Raw genomic sequence first — 17,029 nt, forward strand, 5'->3', positions numbered from 1 at the left:
CCCCTCCCCCACGGGCGGTCGCACCCCTCTGCATGTGGCTGCCGAGGCGGGCAGTGAATCGGCGGTGAGGGCGCTGCTGCGAGCTGGGGCCGACAAAGATGCCGAGGATGATGTGAGTGAGGGCTGCGGGGGATGAGAGAGAAGGGGGGACCCGAGTGGAAGGAGTGTGTGTGTATTGGGCACGGGCGAAGGTGCAGATGGGTGATGGGGTGGTGGGGTTTCTAAGTTTTGGTTGCAGAGGTTGGGTTGGGTGGATCAGATGTCGGTGGGCGGGCTTTTTGCCCACTTCGCCCCTTGGGGGCTTGGTATCCAATTTTATAGGGGGAAACGGGGGGAGAAGGGGGGAGCGGGAGGAAGGGGGTTGGGAAAAGGGGAGAGAGAGGGGGGGAGGGGGCAAAGAGGACCGGGGGCAAGAGGGTAACTGGGAGAGTCAGCAGAGACCGCACACCTGCCCTAGGGAAGGAGCTGCCTGGACACGGCCATCCGAATCTACATGCCAGTCTGGACTGCTCGTGCTGATTCTTACCTCGACTCCCAACTAACATTTCCATCACCAACTTATCCACAAGATGCAGCTACTAAGTATCTGTATGTTTGTATGTATGCACCTATGTATGTATGTCCACCTGACTTGTTGTTTAGGAGAGTAAGACGCCTCTGTACCTGGCCGTGCAATACAACCGCACCGCCAACGTGGTGCGAGTACTGCTGGAGGCGGGGGTCGACAACGAGTGCAGGGACATGGTACGACTGCTCGTACGATGAACGGCGGGGAGGCCAGCTGGGGGCTAGGGGGATGGAAAGGTCAAGGGGAGGGTGTGTGTGTGTGCATGTGTCGTGGTGGCGCTGCATGGAAAATGGATTATGGCTAAAATCAATTTTCTTAGTATCTTCATTAAACTCATAAAATTAAAAATCAGTAATCCAGCAGAATTTAAAACGTTCGTAATCTATCAGTTCAAGATCAACTCAGGGGCGGTGGTGGTGGCGCTGCCATTGTTGTTGTAGGCGGTGGTGGGGACGGTGTAGTTGGCACTGTTGTAGATTGTCGTCGTCGTTGTTGTTGGCTGTTGTTGTTGTTGTGGGGGTGGGTTGACGTCATTGCAGCAAGTTGCTAGCCCAGCCAGCCAATCCAGGGAGGGCGTCCGCAAGGCCCCCTCCCCGGCGGCGCACTGACTCCACATCCCCCTGTACTCCACATCCCCCTGTATGACCCCATACTGGCGGGAGCTATGTGTCGTTGTGTTCCCGAAGCGATATCACTCTCCATGCAGGTTGTGAGGAGATGCTGCAGACTGTGCTGTACACTGCTGTACCACACTGTACTGTACTGTAATTGCACAGGTTGTTGCACTGTACGGTTCGTATTCTGGCAGTCGTCACACAGCTAAACCCCCTCTCGTACCGGGCGCCCCCTCGGCCCCCAGAACGGCTGGACCTGCCTCCACGTCGCGGCAAGCAGGGGCAAGGAGGACATCATTCGCCAGCTGATACATGCGGGGCTGGATGTAAATGTGGTGATGCGAGGCCAAGTGCGTGATGACCGTGGAGGGAGGGGCGGGGAGGGACTCATGGTTCTGGGCGAGGAAGGGGCAGCGAGGGGAAGGGGGAAAAGGGACTTGTTAGCAGTGGAAGTCATTTCACTCCTGCCCCCCTCCCCCCTTTCCCCGGACACCAGGTCATGGGGAATCCACTGGGGTGGGGTAACCCATAATATGCAGTACGGCACTACTGCCCTAGTGAGCACACTGTGGAGGGAATGGGAGAGGTTGGGGACGTCCGGGAGAGGGGAGAGAGAGAGGAACATGGTGAAGGGGAGGCATGGGTTGCCGCACCGCATGGTGTTTTGTGACCCAGCCCAATGGATGTCGTGCTCTGGCAGCTGGCACCCTTCCCTCGCCCACCTAATCTTTCCCCCCTTTTACCCGGCGGCCCACAGGAGAACGAGAACTTAACACCCCTGCACATCGCGGCGGATTGGGGGCATGTGGCAACCATACGGTTGCTGGCCAAGGCGGGAGCCGACGTTAATGTGCCAGGATCGGTGAGTCCGCCACCGGGGTTTGGGGTTGGAGCAGAGAGGAGGCAAAAGAGGGGTATTAAGGGGCTGCCTGGTCCAGCCCCACACCGTGTCGACGGTTGCAGATTCTATCAAAAGTCCTGCGGGGCTGGCATCACTTTCCCGTTAGACGCCTAGTGGTGCAACTGTATGTCAGTCTGTCAGACCCCCAGTGGGGCGGTGGGTTGGGCCCTTAGCATCGGCAGCCCGCAGGTCTGCAGCCCTTGGCCCCAACCGGCAGTGCAAAGATGGATAGCAGCGGGGCTGTGAAGAGACCCTCCACGGAGAGATGGGCGTTGAAGGGGCGGGCCTCGGGACCTCAGGGGGATATCTGTCTCTTCCTTTCTCTCTCTCGCGCACATTTGCGTGGGCCTTGCAGGTAGAGGGACATACATACATGGAGTACGGATAACCGTCCGGATACACCCCTGCATCCGCCATGAGAGGGGAAAGCGGGTCCTAGGGGGAGTTGGGGTGTGTGGAGGGGACCTTCCTCCACCGCTGACTCGTTCTGGAGCCCATCCTCTGCTGCACCTGCCCGCCTGACCTTCCTTGCTTCGGCTGGACTCCCCTTCCCCCTTCCCCCTCTCTCCGCTCCCCCCCCCCCAGAACGGTACCCCACTTCACCGCGCAGATGTCTTCGGTCATGCTGATGCCGTACAGGCGCTCATTGACTGTGGAGCCAACGAGACAGCTTTACGGCTATGGAGATCATATGGGTGGGATGGTGAAGTCCCGCCTCGATATCGACCCTAACACCACAAGCCAAAAGACCTATATCAATGAGTTCAGGAGATTGGCCAAAAGGCTCGAAGATATGTGAAATCAGCCGATGGTGCCGGTGTCTGACTGGAGTGGCCCGAACACCATGGTGAAGAAAAGTGTTGGTGTGAACACCAAAGGGACTGTGCCCCGGGCGTCCTCTGCGTGGCCTTCATTTGCATTAAGTCAAAGTATTGCAAAAGGAACTCGAACCATGATCGGGTGCAAGTAATATGCGTATCTCTTCCCCGAAAATTTTGGAGGAAGCGGAACGCGTTTCTGCGTACTCACCTCGGTACACGGCGTTTTGCCCGTGGGCTGTAGTGCCGGCCGCACAGAGTCGGAGTCCGTAGCGCTACCGCCAGGGCCGCTTTCCACCGCACCGGTGTCCCAAAGCTTCCGGACCTCCTCTAAGGTGATTTCCGGATCCATAGTCAAGGAATCCAGGGCCGCCTGAAAAGCGGTGACCTGGAGACTCTCCTTGGACAAAATGCCAGCCAAGGAAGACGCAGCCACTTGCTTAATAATCCTGCAAATGGCCACAGACCGTGGATTGGGAGGTGGTGGGCTGGTGGGCGTGGACAACTTGGAGATTAACTCCTGAAGCTGCAGCTCCACGCACTGTGTCGAATTTCGTAACGATAGGATGTCGTCACGAATTTCGTCCCTTCCAGGGAACGCTCCAAGGCGCTGACGCGGTTAGGTACTGATTCCCGCAAAGTCTCCACCAAATGCGCTGGTAAGGTGCCAGGCGCTTTGGTTTTGGGGACTGCTGCGGTAACGTCAACCGCGTCATTGTTCGTAGCGTCGAGGACAGTCGCGATGTTATCCGTTGGCGCCATCGTGTCCTGAAGGTCATTATCAACAGGGACAGAGTAAAGGTATTTACGAAGCGAAGCGAAGGATTGTTTCCTTAATTTGCGCTTGTTAACTTTCGCAACGCGAAGTGGGTCCGAAGCGGTTGTAGCATCGGCAGGGATTTGCGCCTTAGCCTTAGACTTCGGTCGCGGAATAGGAACGTGCTTAGCATCGCTCAAAGAAACAGCCTTAGTCTTAGCTATAGGCTTAGGAACCATTTCCAGAAAGTCGAGTCTAAGACTCAGACAATGGGAGAGTAACTGCTGCGGCGCAATGTGAGGCGAGGACCGAACAAATGATCGTCGATACCAAAATGTAACAGCCGTCTCTTACCTTAGCTGTTTTATTAGCGGAAGAGGGGGGTCTCGTCCACGATTGACGACCCAGCGTTAGGCGCGAAAAGAGACAAGGGAAGTCGGGATTCGAGGACATACGTTGATAACGGTGACAGCAAGGTCTTGATCCCTGAACACTAGTATAATGATACAGAAGTGTCTGGCCGAAGCACTTCACCTGGGTGGCTTAAATGCGGCCCACCTGCCGCCATCTCCATTCCTGGAGTCTTGGTGTTTTACGCTAGGTTGTGATAGCGTAACAGAAAGTGAGTTCGTACAGTTAACGAGTATGGTTCGTAACTACGGGACCGTACCGTTACTGTGATTAAGCTTTAATAGCTTAAAGATATTCTAAGGTAAATGTAGGTTGCTACATGGTGTAAGTGGCTGCTGTGGAAGCGGTGGAGGTGGAAGCGGTGGCGACGGTAGCAGTGGTGGCAGAAAAAGTGGTGGTGGAACAAGTGGCAGCGATATCGGCAGCGGCAATGGGGCCTTAGGAGGCGAGCTACCGCAGCTGCAGCCGCATCTGCATGCTATGTTCAGCCCTAACAGCAGCAGTGGTGGGGGATGGGAAGCGGTGGAGCAGGTGGAAGAGGCGGCATTGGTGGGACTTTAGGGGGTGAGCAGGTGCAAGTGCCATGCATGCTAGTGCATGCAACGGTGGTGATGGGGCCTCAGGAGCCCAGACGGTCCAGTTGTCGCTCAAATACCCGAGGGGGAAGCAGCGGCAGAGGATAATTGGGCAATGGCGGGAAACGGGACGCACCTGATCAGGGACGAGGGAGGGTGAATAAGGGTGGCAGGCTTGCAGCAATCCTGTAGTCACTAAAATGAACGGAAGACGCAGTGTTGGCTTCACTGCACTGTGGCAACGAGATTGGTATGACACAGGTTCCAACGTTGGGAAACTGACACCATGTCAGTGGCGGCAGAATGTTGAGCCCATGGCGAAAAGTCGTTGCATTGGGATTCTAATGTCATGAAGGTCGTTGTGTCAAATTTTCAGGGCGATTGGAGGGGGTTGACTTTTAAGGTACCGGGCTTAGCAGCTGACCGCTGAAAAGGTCTCTCGAGTTGCTGGTGGTCGCGCTCTGTGCGTATTTATAGCGCCGTACTGTGTTCCGGCTGCTACAGCATGGCATTTGGGCCAGGTTCGAGTGCAGCCAAACGGGGAGGATCGAAAAGTTGAGGTTGTCCGTTCCAAGCCAAAATTTGTGTTTGTAACCTTTGTTGCTGATCGAAAAGGCCTGTATAACATTTTCAGGACGCGGGCTGCTTGGCAGAAATCCATGTAGAGACATGTCGCCATGTCAGGTATGCCATGGCCAAGGTCGACCATTGACACTCAACTCTGACACTAGTCAAGTTTGACATTGTAAACGAAATGACGCCCATCACAGCTCACGGCATCAGTTCAGGGTGCGGCTTACAAGTATGTCAGCACCGGTATGACTGCTGTACATCCTGGAAGGTCCTCTCCATGGATGCCAGCTTCCCTGCTCGAGAGGAAAGATGGGTAGGCCTGTACCAGAGTCCTCGTGGCCCTAAATGTTATTACACCTGGTAGGAAGCAAGCACTGTGACCCAATGGCTGCCTCGTTGAACCCTGACCCATTGCTGTTGTAACACCTGCAGCATGCACCTGCCAGATTTATTGCTCAATGCCCGGCCTCCAGCACAATGGCTTTGCATGTGTCCTGCCAGCATTAGAGACCTTGAAATGGTGAACGATGCTTCCCGAGATACCAAGATACTGTAGGTTGCTAACATGTACATTTACAAAAACATCCTAAGAGGACAACGAATAAGACCAGTAGGCCCATGTCGATAGTCCAGGGCAACGGAGGGGGGTACCCTGGGGCCGTGTTACCCCTACCACTGTATAGGACCTTACAAGGGGGTTACCCATGGGCTACCGGGGGTTGAAGGTGGGTTATCCATGGTTTACCGACCTAATCAGTGCATGTAAGAGCCTGGCCCAGGACTTACGATATTTCCGAGTAAGGACTCCATTTCTTCTTATCATTCCATTGTCGAGGCGAATATCGTACACACAGTACATACAACTATCTAAGTCATCTTTAGACTATAGTCATACTAAGCAGTACATGGCTACGGCTATGACTGTATCGATTCGTACACATACTCGATTCCGTACACAATCTTGCACACGTCTGCCCGTTCACAGCCAGACCTGTATCGTAACTCTTCACTGGAAGGTGCGACTCTCTTATATATACTATCGTACGGCACTTTATCCCGAGCGCCTCTGACGGACTGCAAGCGACTATAAATCCCCAAGGGAAACCCCCGGTGTTTATCAAGATCTTCACAAGTGGTCTAGTCGCTAAATCCGTCTAAGTAATCAGGTACGCTCTCACATTGGTGCGAATTACTATGTCAGCCGAAGGCCGACAGTCTTCGGACAATCTAGAAAATAATGTGCCGGATCAGCAGACAGTTACGCATCAGGACGCTAACACATCTGCTGGTGGGTCTGCTGCGGCGGACCTGATGCCTGTGGATGCCGCCGCTGATCAGTTAGAAGTAAGCCTTCTTCGCCGACTTGCCGCTATGTCTCCTCAATCGGCACTAGCTTTGTTTCGGCGAGTTGGTACCTCTTTGGCATCTTACATTTCTGAAAGTATTGGCGACCAACCTACGGGTGGCGCTCTCAATCGTGACCAACCTACGGGTGAACAATTAACTCCAAATATTAGTTTATCATTTCAACAGCTTACAGGCGTTGAGGAGACTCAGCCTACGGGCGGGCTTCGTCTTTATTCAGAATCATCGGAACCGGCGGACCAATCCTTGCCCGAAGCTGACGCGGGCGTAGCACTTCAGGTGTTAAATGACTCCGCACCGGGCACTAGCAATGGCCAAAGCGAACAACGGCAAGGCCTTCATGGGATCGCGTCTCGATTACGTGAATTAATTCAATCGTTACCTGGTCGCGTTACTTCCCCTCCAACGCTATTGGTGTGAACACAATCATTACCTTCACCACCCTTGTTGTCGCATCCGGATAATGTGACGTCGGAACAACAGGTAGCCTGCGATGTTGCGCAGCAACCACAAACCGATTCTTTTACGCACGCGCAGCCAACTGCGACCATACCAAGCCGATTATTTATGACTCCTATACCAAACAATGATGCCATATTGCAGGCGTGACGCGGCTTGGGTCCGACCACGGACTTAAGACCAACAGGAATGTAGCCGGTGACTGGTATGGGCTTGCAACCAGCAAACGCAGCTCATCAGGCGGTGCCCGGGTTTACTTTCGGGCAGCCGTTCATGCAGCCACCGCAGCAACAACAGCAGCCACCTGATTTTTATCAGGCATTTTCCTTTTCCGGATTGCCCGGAGTCGACGCCAGCGCGTTGTTGTTGTTTTCGTGGTCGTATCAACTCTCAAGGCCACCTCATGGAAAAGGTTAACAATAATATTAACCATATCGGTGCTATGATGCATACCCAGAATCAGGTTATGCATGGCCAGGGGCAAACCCTTTCACGCGTAGTCGACCAAGTAAATCAAATTCACCAGGTGGGTACTCCAGGGCCAACCTTACTAACGCAAAATTCACCAGCTCCATTTGCTCGTCACTTGCCATGACCACCCTACCTAACGGGAGACCCTAAGCAAGATAATAAATCTATTTCGGATAAACTAGTGTGGTATAACTCCGTGGTAGACTTCATGCAACTCACGGGCATGAACCACATTAGTAACTTCAAATTTTGCCTGCAGTTGTCTTTGTCTACTGCAGAAGCCTTAGCTAAGCCCGGTTGCATGTGAACGAAGAACCAGGAAATTTTGCCGGACTCGGCCATATCTGGCGCATCAAGGAAGATTAACAAACACTTCTGCACATATTCCGAAACGGACATGTCCGGTCTTTGTGTCACCTCCCCACGCTTCTAAGAGTTCATGTGTGCGCGAGGGATCACCGTACACCTTCTTGAATTCCGTAACCAAACTCGACCCACCTAGGGAAATACCCTTCTGGGAATAGTAATGCTGCAGGCTATCGAACCATTTGCTGGCGGGGCCTTGCAGGAAAAAATTGAAGTTACTGAAGTCTACCACGGAGTTATACCATAGATAGAGTGTCATAAGATAGTAGATATTCCTGCATAAGAGAATCGCACCTTCCAGCGAAGAGTTACTGTTGTAGAACTAAGTTTGTGGCGGTCAGCTCTCTGGACGAACTGGTTTCCGTATCATGCCGTGCAGATTGCACGGGCATCTCTGGGCTCCTTGCCCTATATTAGCTTCCGCTTATCTGTCTAACTTGTAACACAACGACGTGCTAAGGTTGTATGCAATACGTGCTAAGCAACGGCATAGTTACCATTTACAACAGGTTATGAGCCCCGACAGACGATCGGGATGGAGACGAAGGTAGAATACCGGGAGGTATTAAGCCTAAAGAATAGGAAGACCTGGATGATAAGGTCTAGAGCCGCCATTATCAAGGCGAAGTTAGGCTCAGCTTTAGAAAACCCGCGAACCGCCGAAAATTGCACGATCAGGCGATCATGAGCAGGCGAGGGCCATTCTGGTGGAACTTCTCCACAACGACGACCTAGACTTATATCAGAAGCACAGTGACCTAAGAGAGTTATATGAGGCGCTGGACAACCGCTACAAGGGGATGGTAGCGATACTGGTTCCGCAGCTACACATTCAGCTAATCGTCTGAAGATGGACCCGCGTGAAGGAACAAGAGCTTACTGTCAACGAATTAAAGACATCGTTGATGAGCTGGAGCAGTGCGATGAGAAGATTACGGATTACAACGTCGTCAGCACTGCGATTCAAGGCCTGCCTACCGTCTACGATATGTATACGGCGTCTTGGTTTAGTTCACCTGACTCGATGCCGAAGAATCTTGTGGACGTTCGAGATCGGCTAATGACCATCGAGCAGCAGATCACACAGTCAAGCCGACCTACGCCAGGAGTGCCGGCACTTGCAGCCGATTATGGTGGCAGATGTCGGCAACCAAGACGGGAAGTGGGCGGCAATGTCGCTATTAATAGCGGCGAGTTCCGAGGCAGATGCTTCAAATGCGGCAACGTCGGGCACAAGGCAAGCGAGTGCACCGATAAAGGAAAGCAGGAGAGAAAATTCTGCGTCTATTGCAAGAAGCCCGGCCACAATGTTGACGAGTGCCGGAAGGCGGCTAGGGCACGGGCAGCCCGCCGCGATGGCGACGACGACGACAACTTTGGACCACCGGTGATACAACATGCCTTTGTGGCAGTACCGGGATCAGTCGACACGCCTAAGGAGAAGGACGCGCAGATGAGGGCAAATACGGGGGCGGCTGCTGAGCCGCTTACAGGCAAGCTTAAGCCTGAGGCCCTATACGCGGAAGCCGAGGAGCCGCCATTGGCGGAGGAGCGGCGAGCCCGGGAGAAGGATGTCGAGTGGATTCTAGACTCTGGAGCGTACTACAACATCACTCCGGATGCCAGTTCGTTATACAACTACAAGGAGCTGGCGGATCCAATACCGATCAAGGTGGGCGGTGAACACGTAATGTACGCCGTGGGCTACGGAGATGTGATTCTAGAACTGGGCAAGGTTTGGGACACGAAAAGGATGTACTACGAAAAACGAACGATTAAGTTCAAGGGCGTATTCTACGTTCCAGGCTTTGGATACCGGTTACTATCTCTTCGGCAGCTTACGGCGCGTGGAGCTACGTTTACTGGGCGCACTACCTACATGACGGTGCAAAATGATCAGGAGGGATGGTACTTTAGCACAGATTGCAAAGATTCAATTTACAAATTGAGTGCGTGCGAGTGGAGTCCACGCGTACCAGTAGCCCTAGCTACAACACCGTCTGATCTTCACGCGAAGCTGTGGCATGCACGTTCTGGCCACCTGAGCTACGGCAATATGGTGCGCTTGAAGAATGAGAAAATGGTGCGGGGGTTAAACGTGTCAGCTGAAAAGTTGCGAGAAGCCGGTAGTGCTTCGATTTGCGAAGAGTGCGAAATGGGGCGGCACCCACGTAAGCCGTTCCCAGAGTCTGAATCACGCGCGAAGGAGTGCTTAGATTTAGTCCACATGGACCTGTGCGGTCCGCTGTCGGTGGAGTCCATGGGCGGGAACTATTACATAGCGACCTTCCTGGACGACTACTCTGGACTTTCCCAAATCGCTCTTCTGAAAAATAAGGGTGAAGCGTCTAAGACTGTCCAGACGCAGCTCCAGCTGCTCGAGAGCAAGTGTGGATGAAAAGTGAAGGCGGTGAGGACGGATCGTGGTCGTGAGTTTCTAAATGCCGAATTGTCTGATTATTATGGGCAGAAGGGCATTCAGAACCAGACCACTGCCCCGTATACCCCGCAGCAGAATGGACGGGCAGAACGGTTGAATCGGACGTTGTTGGAAAAGGTGCGGTCGATGTTATATGAGAGCAAATTGCCCATGAATATGTGGTCATACGCCGTGCTTACAGCGAACTACTTACGAAATCGTTCACCGTACCGGGACTTGAAGGGCACCCCCTACGAGCGCTTTTATGGAGAAGCGCCAGATGTGTCGAATCTGCGAGTGTTTGGCTGTGTGGCGTATGTGCGCGTACCTGACTCCCAACAGTCAAAACTAGAGCCGCGGTCAGTAAAAGGAGTGTTCGGGGGCTACGAGCCTGACTCCAAGGCATATCGTGTTGTGTTGCCCGAGGGCGGCCATATTGTGAGCCGCGACGTCAAGTTTCAGGAGCATGTATTCGGTTTGAAGGAACAAGAGTCAGACCGGTACGTGCTGGTTAACCTAGGTGAAGATGAGGTGGAGGAGTTACCCCCTTTGATTAACGAAGAAGGAGAAGACGAGGTGGAGGATTCTAGCGATCTCGAGAGTGAAGGGGACCTGGTAGAGGATTTAGAAGAAGGACTAGAAGAGGAGGTACAAGTCAACCAGGAAGTAATTCCGGATGGGGGAGTGCCTCCTGAAGTCAATCCTCCCCAACCGGGCCTCGAGGAGCCAAGTGGTCAAGGACAACAGCTACGTTGCTCAGAACGGTCTAACAAGGGAAAACCGTAAGAACGGTTGAATATGGTGGCAGTTCCGGAGGAGCCAAGGACCTACGAGGAAGCTAAACGTTCTCCAGCCTGGCCGATGTGGAAGCAGGCGATGGACGAGGAAATGGCTTCTATGCAGTCGCATGCTGTGTGGGAGTTGGACATGCCGCCTAAGGGAGTACGTCCGTTACCGGTCAAGTGGGTTTATACCTTGAAGCGAGACGAAAAGGGTGATATTGTTCGCTATAAGGCGCGACTGGTCGCTAAGGGGTTCGTGCAGGTGGAAGGGAGGGATTATGAGGACGTGTTTGCCCCAGTAAGCAAGCATACCACCCTGCGTGCCCTGCTGTCTGTTGTGGCAGTGCGTGACCTAGAGCTACACCAGTTGGACGTTAAGACGGCATTCCTTAACGGCACGCTGGATGAGGTAGTTTTTGTACAGCAACCCCCTGGCTACGAACAGGGAAGCCCCTTTTTGGCGTGCAAGCTAGGTAAGGCCCTATACGGGCTTAAGCAGGCTCCGCGAGCGTGGTATGCTCGCTTGAAAAAGGAGCTAGTTGATATGGGTTTCTTAATTTCTCAAGCTGATCCTGGTCTGTTTTTCAAGGATGTCCAGGGAGAGCGTGTATACGTGTTAGTTTATGTGGACGACTTATTACTTGCGGCCAAGGATCTAGCAGTTATTCAAAGATTAAAATCAAAATTAAATAAGTTGTTTGATATCCGAGATTTAGGAGAGGCTCGGGTATTTTTGGGCTTCGAGATAGAGCGTGACCGTGCGCAGCATAGCCTGAAATTGCCACAGCGTCGTTTTGCTGTGGACTTAATAAAGAAGTACGGCATGGCTGACGCAAATCCGCGGCTGGTGCCAATGTCCAAGGGCACTTTTTTGCGTGCTGAGGGGGAGCCGTTGGACGTGGGGGAGTTTCGTTATGGAGAGCTGGTAGGCAGCCTGTTGTACCTTATGGTGGGCACGAGGCCTGATTTAGCTTATTCCGTCGGAGCTCTGTCCCGTTATATGTCCAAACCAACGGTACAGCATTGGGAAGCTGCGAAGGGCGTGTTGCGATATGTCGCAGGTACAACCGCCAAGTGTATTTTGTTTTCAGCGAAATCCGCAGAGCCTCTGCATGGCTACTGTGATTCGGATTACGCTAGTTGTGTCGACACGAGACGTTCTACCACCGGTTACGTGTTTCTAAATGCGGGTGGTGCGTTAAGCTGGTCTAGCCGTCTTCAGCCAACGGTGGCTACGTCAACCGCCGAAGCTGAGTATATGTCGTGCGGTGCTGCTACGAAGGAGGCCCTGTGGTTTCGTGTTTTAAGTAGTGATTTGAAGTTGGGCCTCACCAAGGTTAGCATCTTGTGTGACAACCAAGCAGCAATCAAGATGGTCGGTAACCCGATCGTTTCCGCTCGGTCAAAGCACATAGATGTGCTGCACCACTTTGTGCGTGAGCGTGCTGCACGAGGTAAAGTTGTATTCAGCTACGTTAAGTCGGTAGATATGGTGGCCGACTGCCTGACGAAGGCGTTGCCTTTGCCTTCGTTTGAGAAGTGCGCACGTGCAATGGGACTGCGCTAGAGTGGTGCTTGTTCTTCGTTTTACAGATGGAGGTCTGCCCGCGGGGGAGTGTTGTGGATTGGACGCTATTCCGGTCAGACCTCTCTCCACTATAATCTTTGGAATTAATTGTCGTACTTACGGAACTGGACTTTGGTTCCTTTAAGTGGCGGCGGGAAGACACAATCTTTAGTTGCTTGTAACATAACGTGCAGATCACGCTCCGAGCCGGTAAGGCACGGAGTAACTCGAGGATTTACAACATGAATGCACAACAAGAAAACGAAGCTGCCTATCACCAGACTTTTGGCCATACTTGCCGTCTCCAAAACTTGATTTCGGCAGCCGCCTGCCGAAAACAGCTCGAGGTGGCCACGTCGACAGCAGGAGCACCGTCGCAAGAACGACCGTGAAGGCCCTTCCCTTTACCAGGACCACGTTTCTGCCGCGCCATCCGCCTGAGGTCGCCATACTTCTTTTTACCTTTCAACTATCTCCTCGGTTTTGTTCTAGCTCTTTGAAAATCAGCGCATTGTCTACACTTTTAATCGCTGACAAGTGGACAAGCCTTATACTCTGCAATTTACTTATAAACACTTTTTTGGTATGCGCACAATGCGCTTAAGTCCGATGTTGTTGAAGCGCATCGTCACGCACTTCCAGATCAAGCGATTACCCCTTCCTGCGTCATTACTTGGGACTCACATCGCTGGCTTCGCCGCCGCTGTGCGCTGTGGCAGCTCCTGCTGCTGGCACCCCCACTATCAACTTTAGTTCCATGCACAAAGCAGACCACCTCGGACGCGACCAGGGCCGCCCTTCACAGCAGCCAGCCTGACAGCTGGAGCGGAAGCGGGCGCTATAGGGAGGAACAACACCCCCCCTCCTCCTCCGCCAGCAACACCACCCGCGACCCGTGGCTCAGTGTTGGGCCCTGTAGATGCTGGCGGAGCGCGTATGTATCGCATGGGTGAGCTGCAACGCATGTTTCTGAAGCACCTCTCTGGGTTGGGGAGGATACCGGATAATCGTGTGTTGTTTTGGGGGTTTTGTAAATGGCCCCCACCCCTTCGATGGGCCTCACTGTTTACCGATCTTTGAACAGGGTTATCCTGGCTAAAGGGACTGTATTTCCACAATGTTTTGTGTGAGGAGATACATTTTAAGGGGTCTCAAGTCCTTAAGGCTCACTTCCCAGAGCTGCACCCGGACCTGGATGAAGAGAGGAAGGTCAATTCATTTCGTCGAACCCGACACATGTTTTAGATGAATGAGCGATTTGATGATGACTGGTAGAACCCACGTCTCCGTACTACACCAGGGATTATGTACCGGGCAACCATAAATCAGGGATTAAGATGCGGCCGGGATGGGAGAGCCTGCGTTGTGAGGGCGGGAAGGGAAACCCCTTGAGGATGGATGGATGTGGCGGGAAAGGCCGTGATGCATTGCCTGTGTTGGTGACTGGTTGTGTACCCATCGTACGAAATGGGGGCCCCGGTCCGCCCCATGGGGGCTTCAGTGGATCTAATTCCCGCATTGATCGAGGTATGTGGTTCTCGTTTGCTTATGCCTTGATGGTGTGACAGAACATGTTGACAGGGGGATATGCCACACAATCGCTTTGCATAGGATTTTCACAACGTGCATGTCAGTACAACGTGGATTTGGTTCTCTAGCATTTGGATGCGCGTCTTTTGATCCCGTCACGCACATGAACATGTCCGAGGAAGAGCGGTGCAGCTGCGGCCGTAAGGAGTTCGTGAAGTTGCTAGTGCACTTTTGCCACTCGATAAGGCCTCACCGCCTGCTTGTCTTTGACGGCAACGAACCTGACGGTTTGCACAGTTATCACGTTTAAGATGGCTTTGCAACTGGAGCTGGGCCGCACCACTCGGGAATGAGCCTGCGCTGGAATGCGCCAGTGGGTTTACACGCGTGATCTATCTGTCGGTGTAAGTCGCTCCAATGCATCCTACCCACCCAAGCGGCGTGTGTTGAGCGTGTGAGGCTTCTTTTGTGCACCGCATTAGCAAAAAAAGGTGGCGTAACCGGCTTTCTGTCCCGTCCATTGATTCCCTTATGCGGGTTAGTTTGCTTGGTCTCACCGTGGACATCATCTGCAAGCCCCTAATGATTAAGGCCGCTGAGGAGTACGTCGCAAAGGACCCTGATGGGCTCCTACACCGTATTGCCAAGTGAGGTGGCGAGTGATGAGGTGTACGCGTCCGAGGAGACGGACGAGGAGGAGGTGGAGGAGGTGGCAGAGGTATTCCGCGGGCGGGTATTCCATTAATCAGTCAGCTGCCCGTCGAAGCCACTTGATTAATCAATCTTTTATGAGTCACTAAAAAAATAACAATAGCCCACCTATAATTACTTAGTCTTCGTTCATCCCCGAAGGGGAACCCCTCGATAAGTTCATGTGCCTTTCAATGGGGCTGATTATTTCGCAGGTTCGGGTGCGGGGCTCCGCTTCTTGTCCCAGTTCAGCGTCCAACTGCCCTCTTGGGCTTTGGGACAAAACCCTCGATAGGCTACCCCGACCCTGCCCACAAGGCGGTCCATCCCCCTGCCGTAACCCGCGCTTGAATCGTTTTCAGACCCGGTTGCTCTCTGCAGTGGAAAATTCGGTGTGTGGTCCTTTGAGAAGGGGTAGTGGGGTGGAGGCGGTGGGTGGAGACCGCGCTACACGCGCCTGTCGCTGAGGAGCACGACGGCCGACGACGCGAGGACCCTGATACCGACCACGAAAACACCTACGCGACGAGAGAGATGCGCCAGATGACAAGTACGCCATTGACTCTGCGAACGCCGACGTCGGTGACGATTGGATGGTAGAGGTAGATGAGGTGCAGCCGGCGGATGCGGGCAGTCTGAGGTGACGGCTGGGGCTCGGCGTTGAACGTGGGCGGCGGGGATGCGGGGTGTTGAGGGATGGCGGCGACTACGATAAGTAGCAGAAATGGGGACGGAAAGATGCTTTGGCGGTAGCACCATCGGCATGTCCGGATATCCAACGCGCGTATGATTTTGTACCCATAAAACCAGAGGTTGACGTTGGCCACAGCGGGCATACGAGCTTTCGGAGCTAAGCGAAGGAGCGGCGGGAGGTGCGGAAACGGTGACGCGGATGACCGCTTTCCGTGCATGAGCTGAACTGCACGCTTCATCGACTCAACCCAAGGGCTCAAGTAAGGTCGTTACCAGGCTGGCGGAATTGGAGATGAAGAGCCCACCAGGTGATCTCGACACTGACACAGCCTGCCGCTGCTGATGCTGATGCTGGTGCTGTGTGAAATAATGAAGTCCAAGTGTTCCTGCCAACGGTACATGGCTGGAGGTGCGGAGGTGCCAGGCATGGAGTGGAGAGGGACCGCCGCGGCGGCAGTGGCTTCCATCGCAGAGGTGATCAGGTATCGGCCCAGCCTGCCCAGCGAGGGTCCAGGGGGCTTTTCGGCTTTTTTTCCCGCCACTTCCCTAGGGCATCGCTGGCTCCTTGAAAACGAAGTGACGGAATGGCCTAGTACAGCCGTTCCGAGAGCTCGAAATTTGCTTGCGTTGCAAGGAAGCTGTTTGCTGCTGCCGCTGTGCCCGAGATCCGAGAACGCTCTGTGGAGTTTGACTCTGTGAAGGACCCTCAGCGCCATGGGTGTGGACAGGAACCGGCGCTTTGTGTACGGGGCAACGCTGCGGCCCAGGCAGCCACCCAACAGATTGCAAGAGCGCTGCATGTGTACGGGGTCGCGAATCAGTTACCGATCCATTTAGGCCATTTAAAGGTCCCCGCCGCCGTTGGAAAACACTCTCCCTGGCGTGCCCGAAATCGGTCCTCGTGCATATCCAAACAATACGAAAAGCTCTTGTGATGCATGAGTTACAATCCCGGTCTTATGTTTATATAATCTTTGTAAGGTTGCACGCCCAACTGGCAAGTTCTGGGGTGCAGGGTTGCTGGTCAGCTGAGGAGCGCGGCCTGCACATTGCATAGTTGGGTTTTGGGCCGGGCTGCACGCACTGGAGACATGGCCGCCATGCCTGGCGCGGGTCCAGATCCGATGCGATGACGTGAAGGCGGAAGATCGTGCGTTGGGCGGGGCTTGGGACGGGCCCTTTCCGGCTGCTTGCGGTTCTTGAGAAGTGTAAGTGGCACTGCCTCTGGCTCTGGGGCCCCGAGGCCGATTTAGCCAAGTACGGTTTCGTCAGGATTGACTACCGTCCACGCAAAACCCCCGCGGTGGTAGGTGATGCAGCAGCATGACGGTGTTGCAGCCCCGGCCGCGGGATCTGCATTGCGAGGGGTCCTTCGGGATGGTCCGCCGCCGCTGTCTCGGGATGGGTTCCTACCCGGGTTCCTACCCGAGTAGCTGGCACCAGGGGGGCACGTGTGTGTTGTGAGCAGCC

General features: G+C 53.9%; 1 protein-coding gene across 1 annotated transcript in view; it reads left to right on the plus strand.

The window, feature by feature from the left end:
- Positions 1–2,197, plus strand: part of VOLCADRAFT_79031 (uncharacterized protein) — a gene marked incomplete at its 3' end in the record, with an annotated part of 6,798 nt that extends 4,601 nt beyond the window's left edge. Inside the window, exon 5 of the mRNA XM_002946308.1 lies at positions 1,940–2,197. Within this exon, the coding sequence (XP_002946354.1) occupies positions 1,940–2,197 (258 nt within the window). The remainder of the gene's footprint in view (positions 1–1,939) is intronic.
- Between the last annotated feature and the right edge of the window lie 14,832 nt (positions 2,198–17,029).

This window comes from Volvox carteri (assembly GCF_000143455.1).
Source record: "Volvox carteri f. nagariensis unplaced genomic scaffold VOLCAscaffold_3, whole genome shotgun sequence".
Classification (NCBI taxonomy): domain Eukaryota; kingdom Viridiplantae; phylum Chlorophyta; class Chlorophyceae; order Chlamydomonadales; family Volvocaceae; genus Volvox; species Volvox carteri.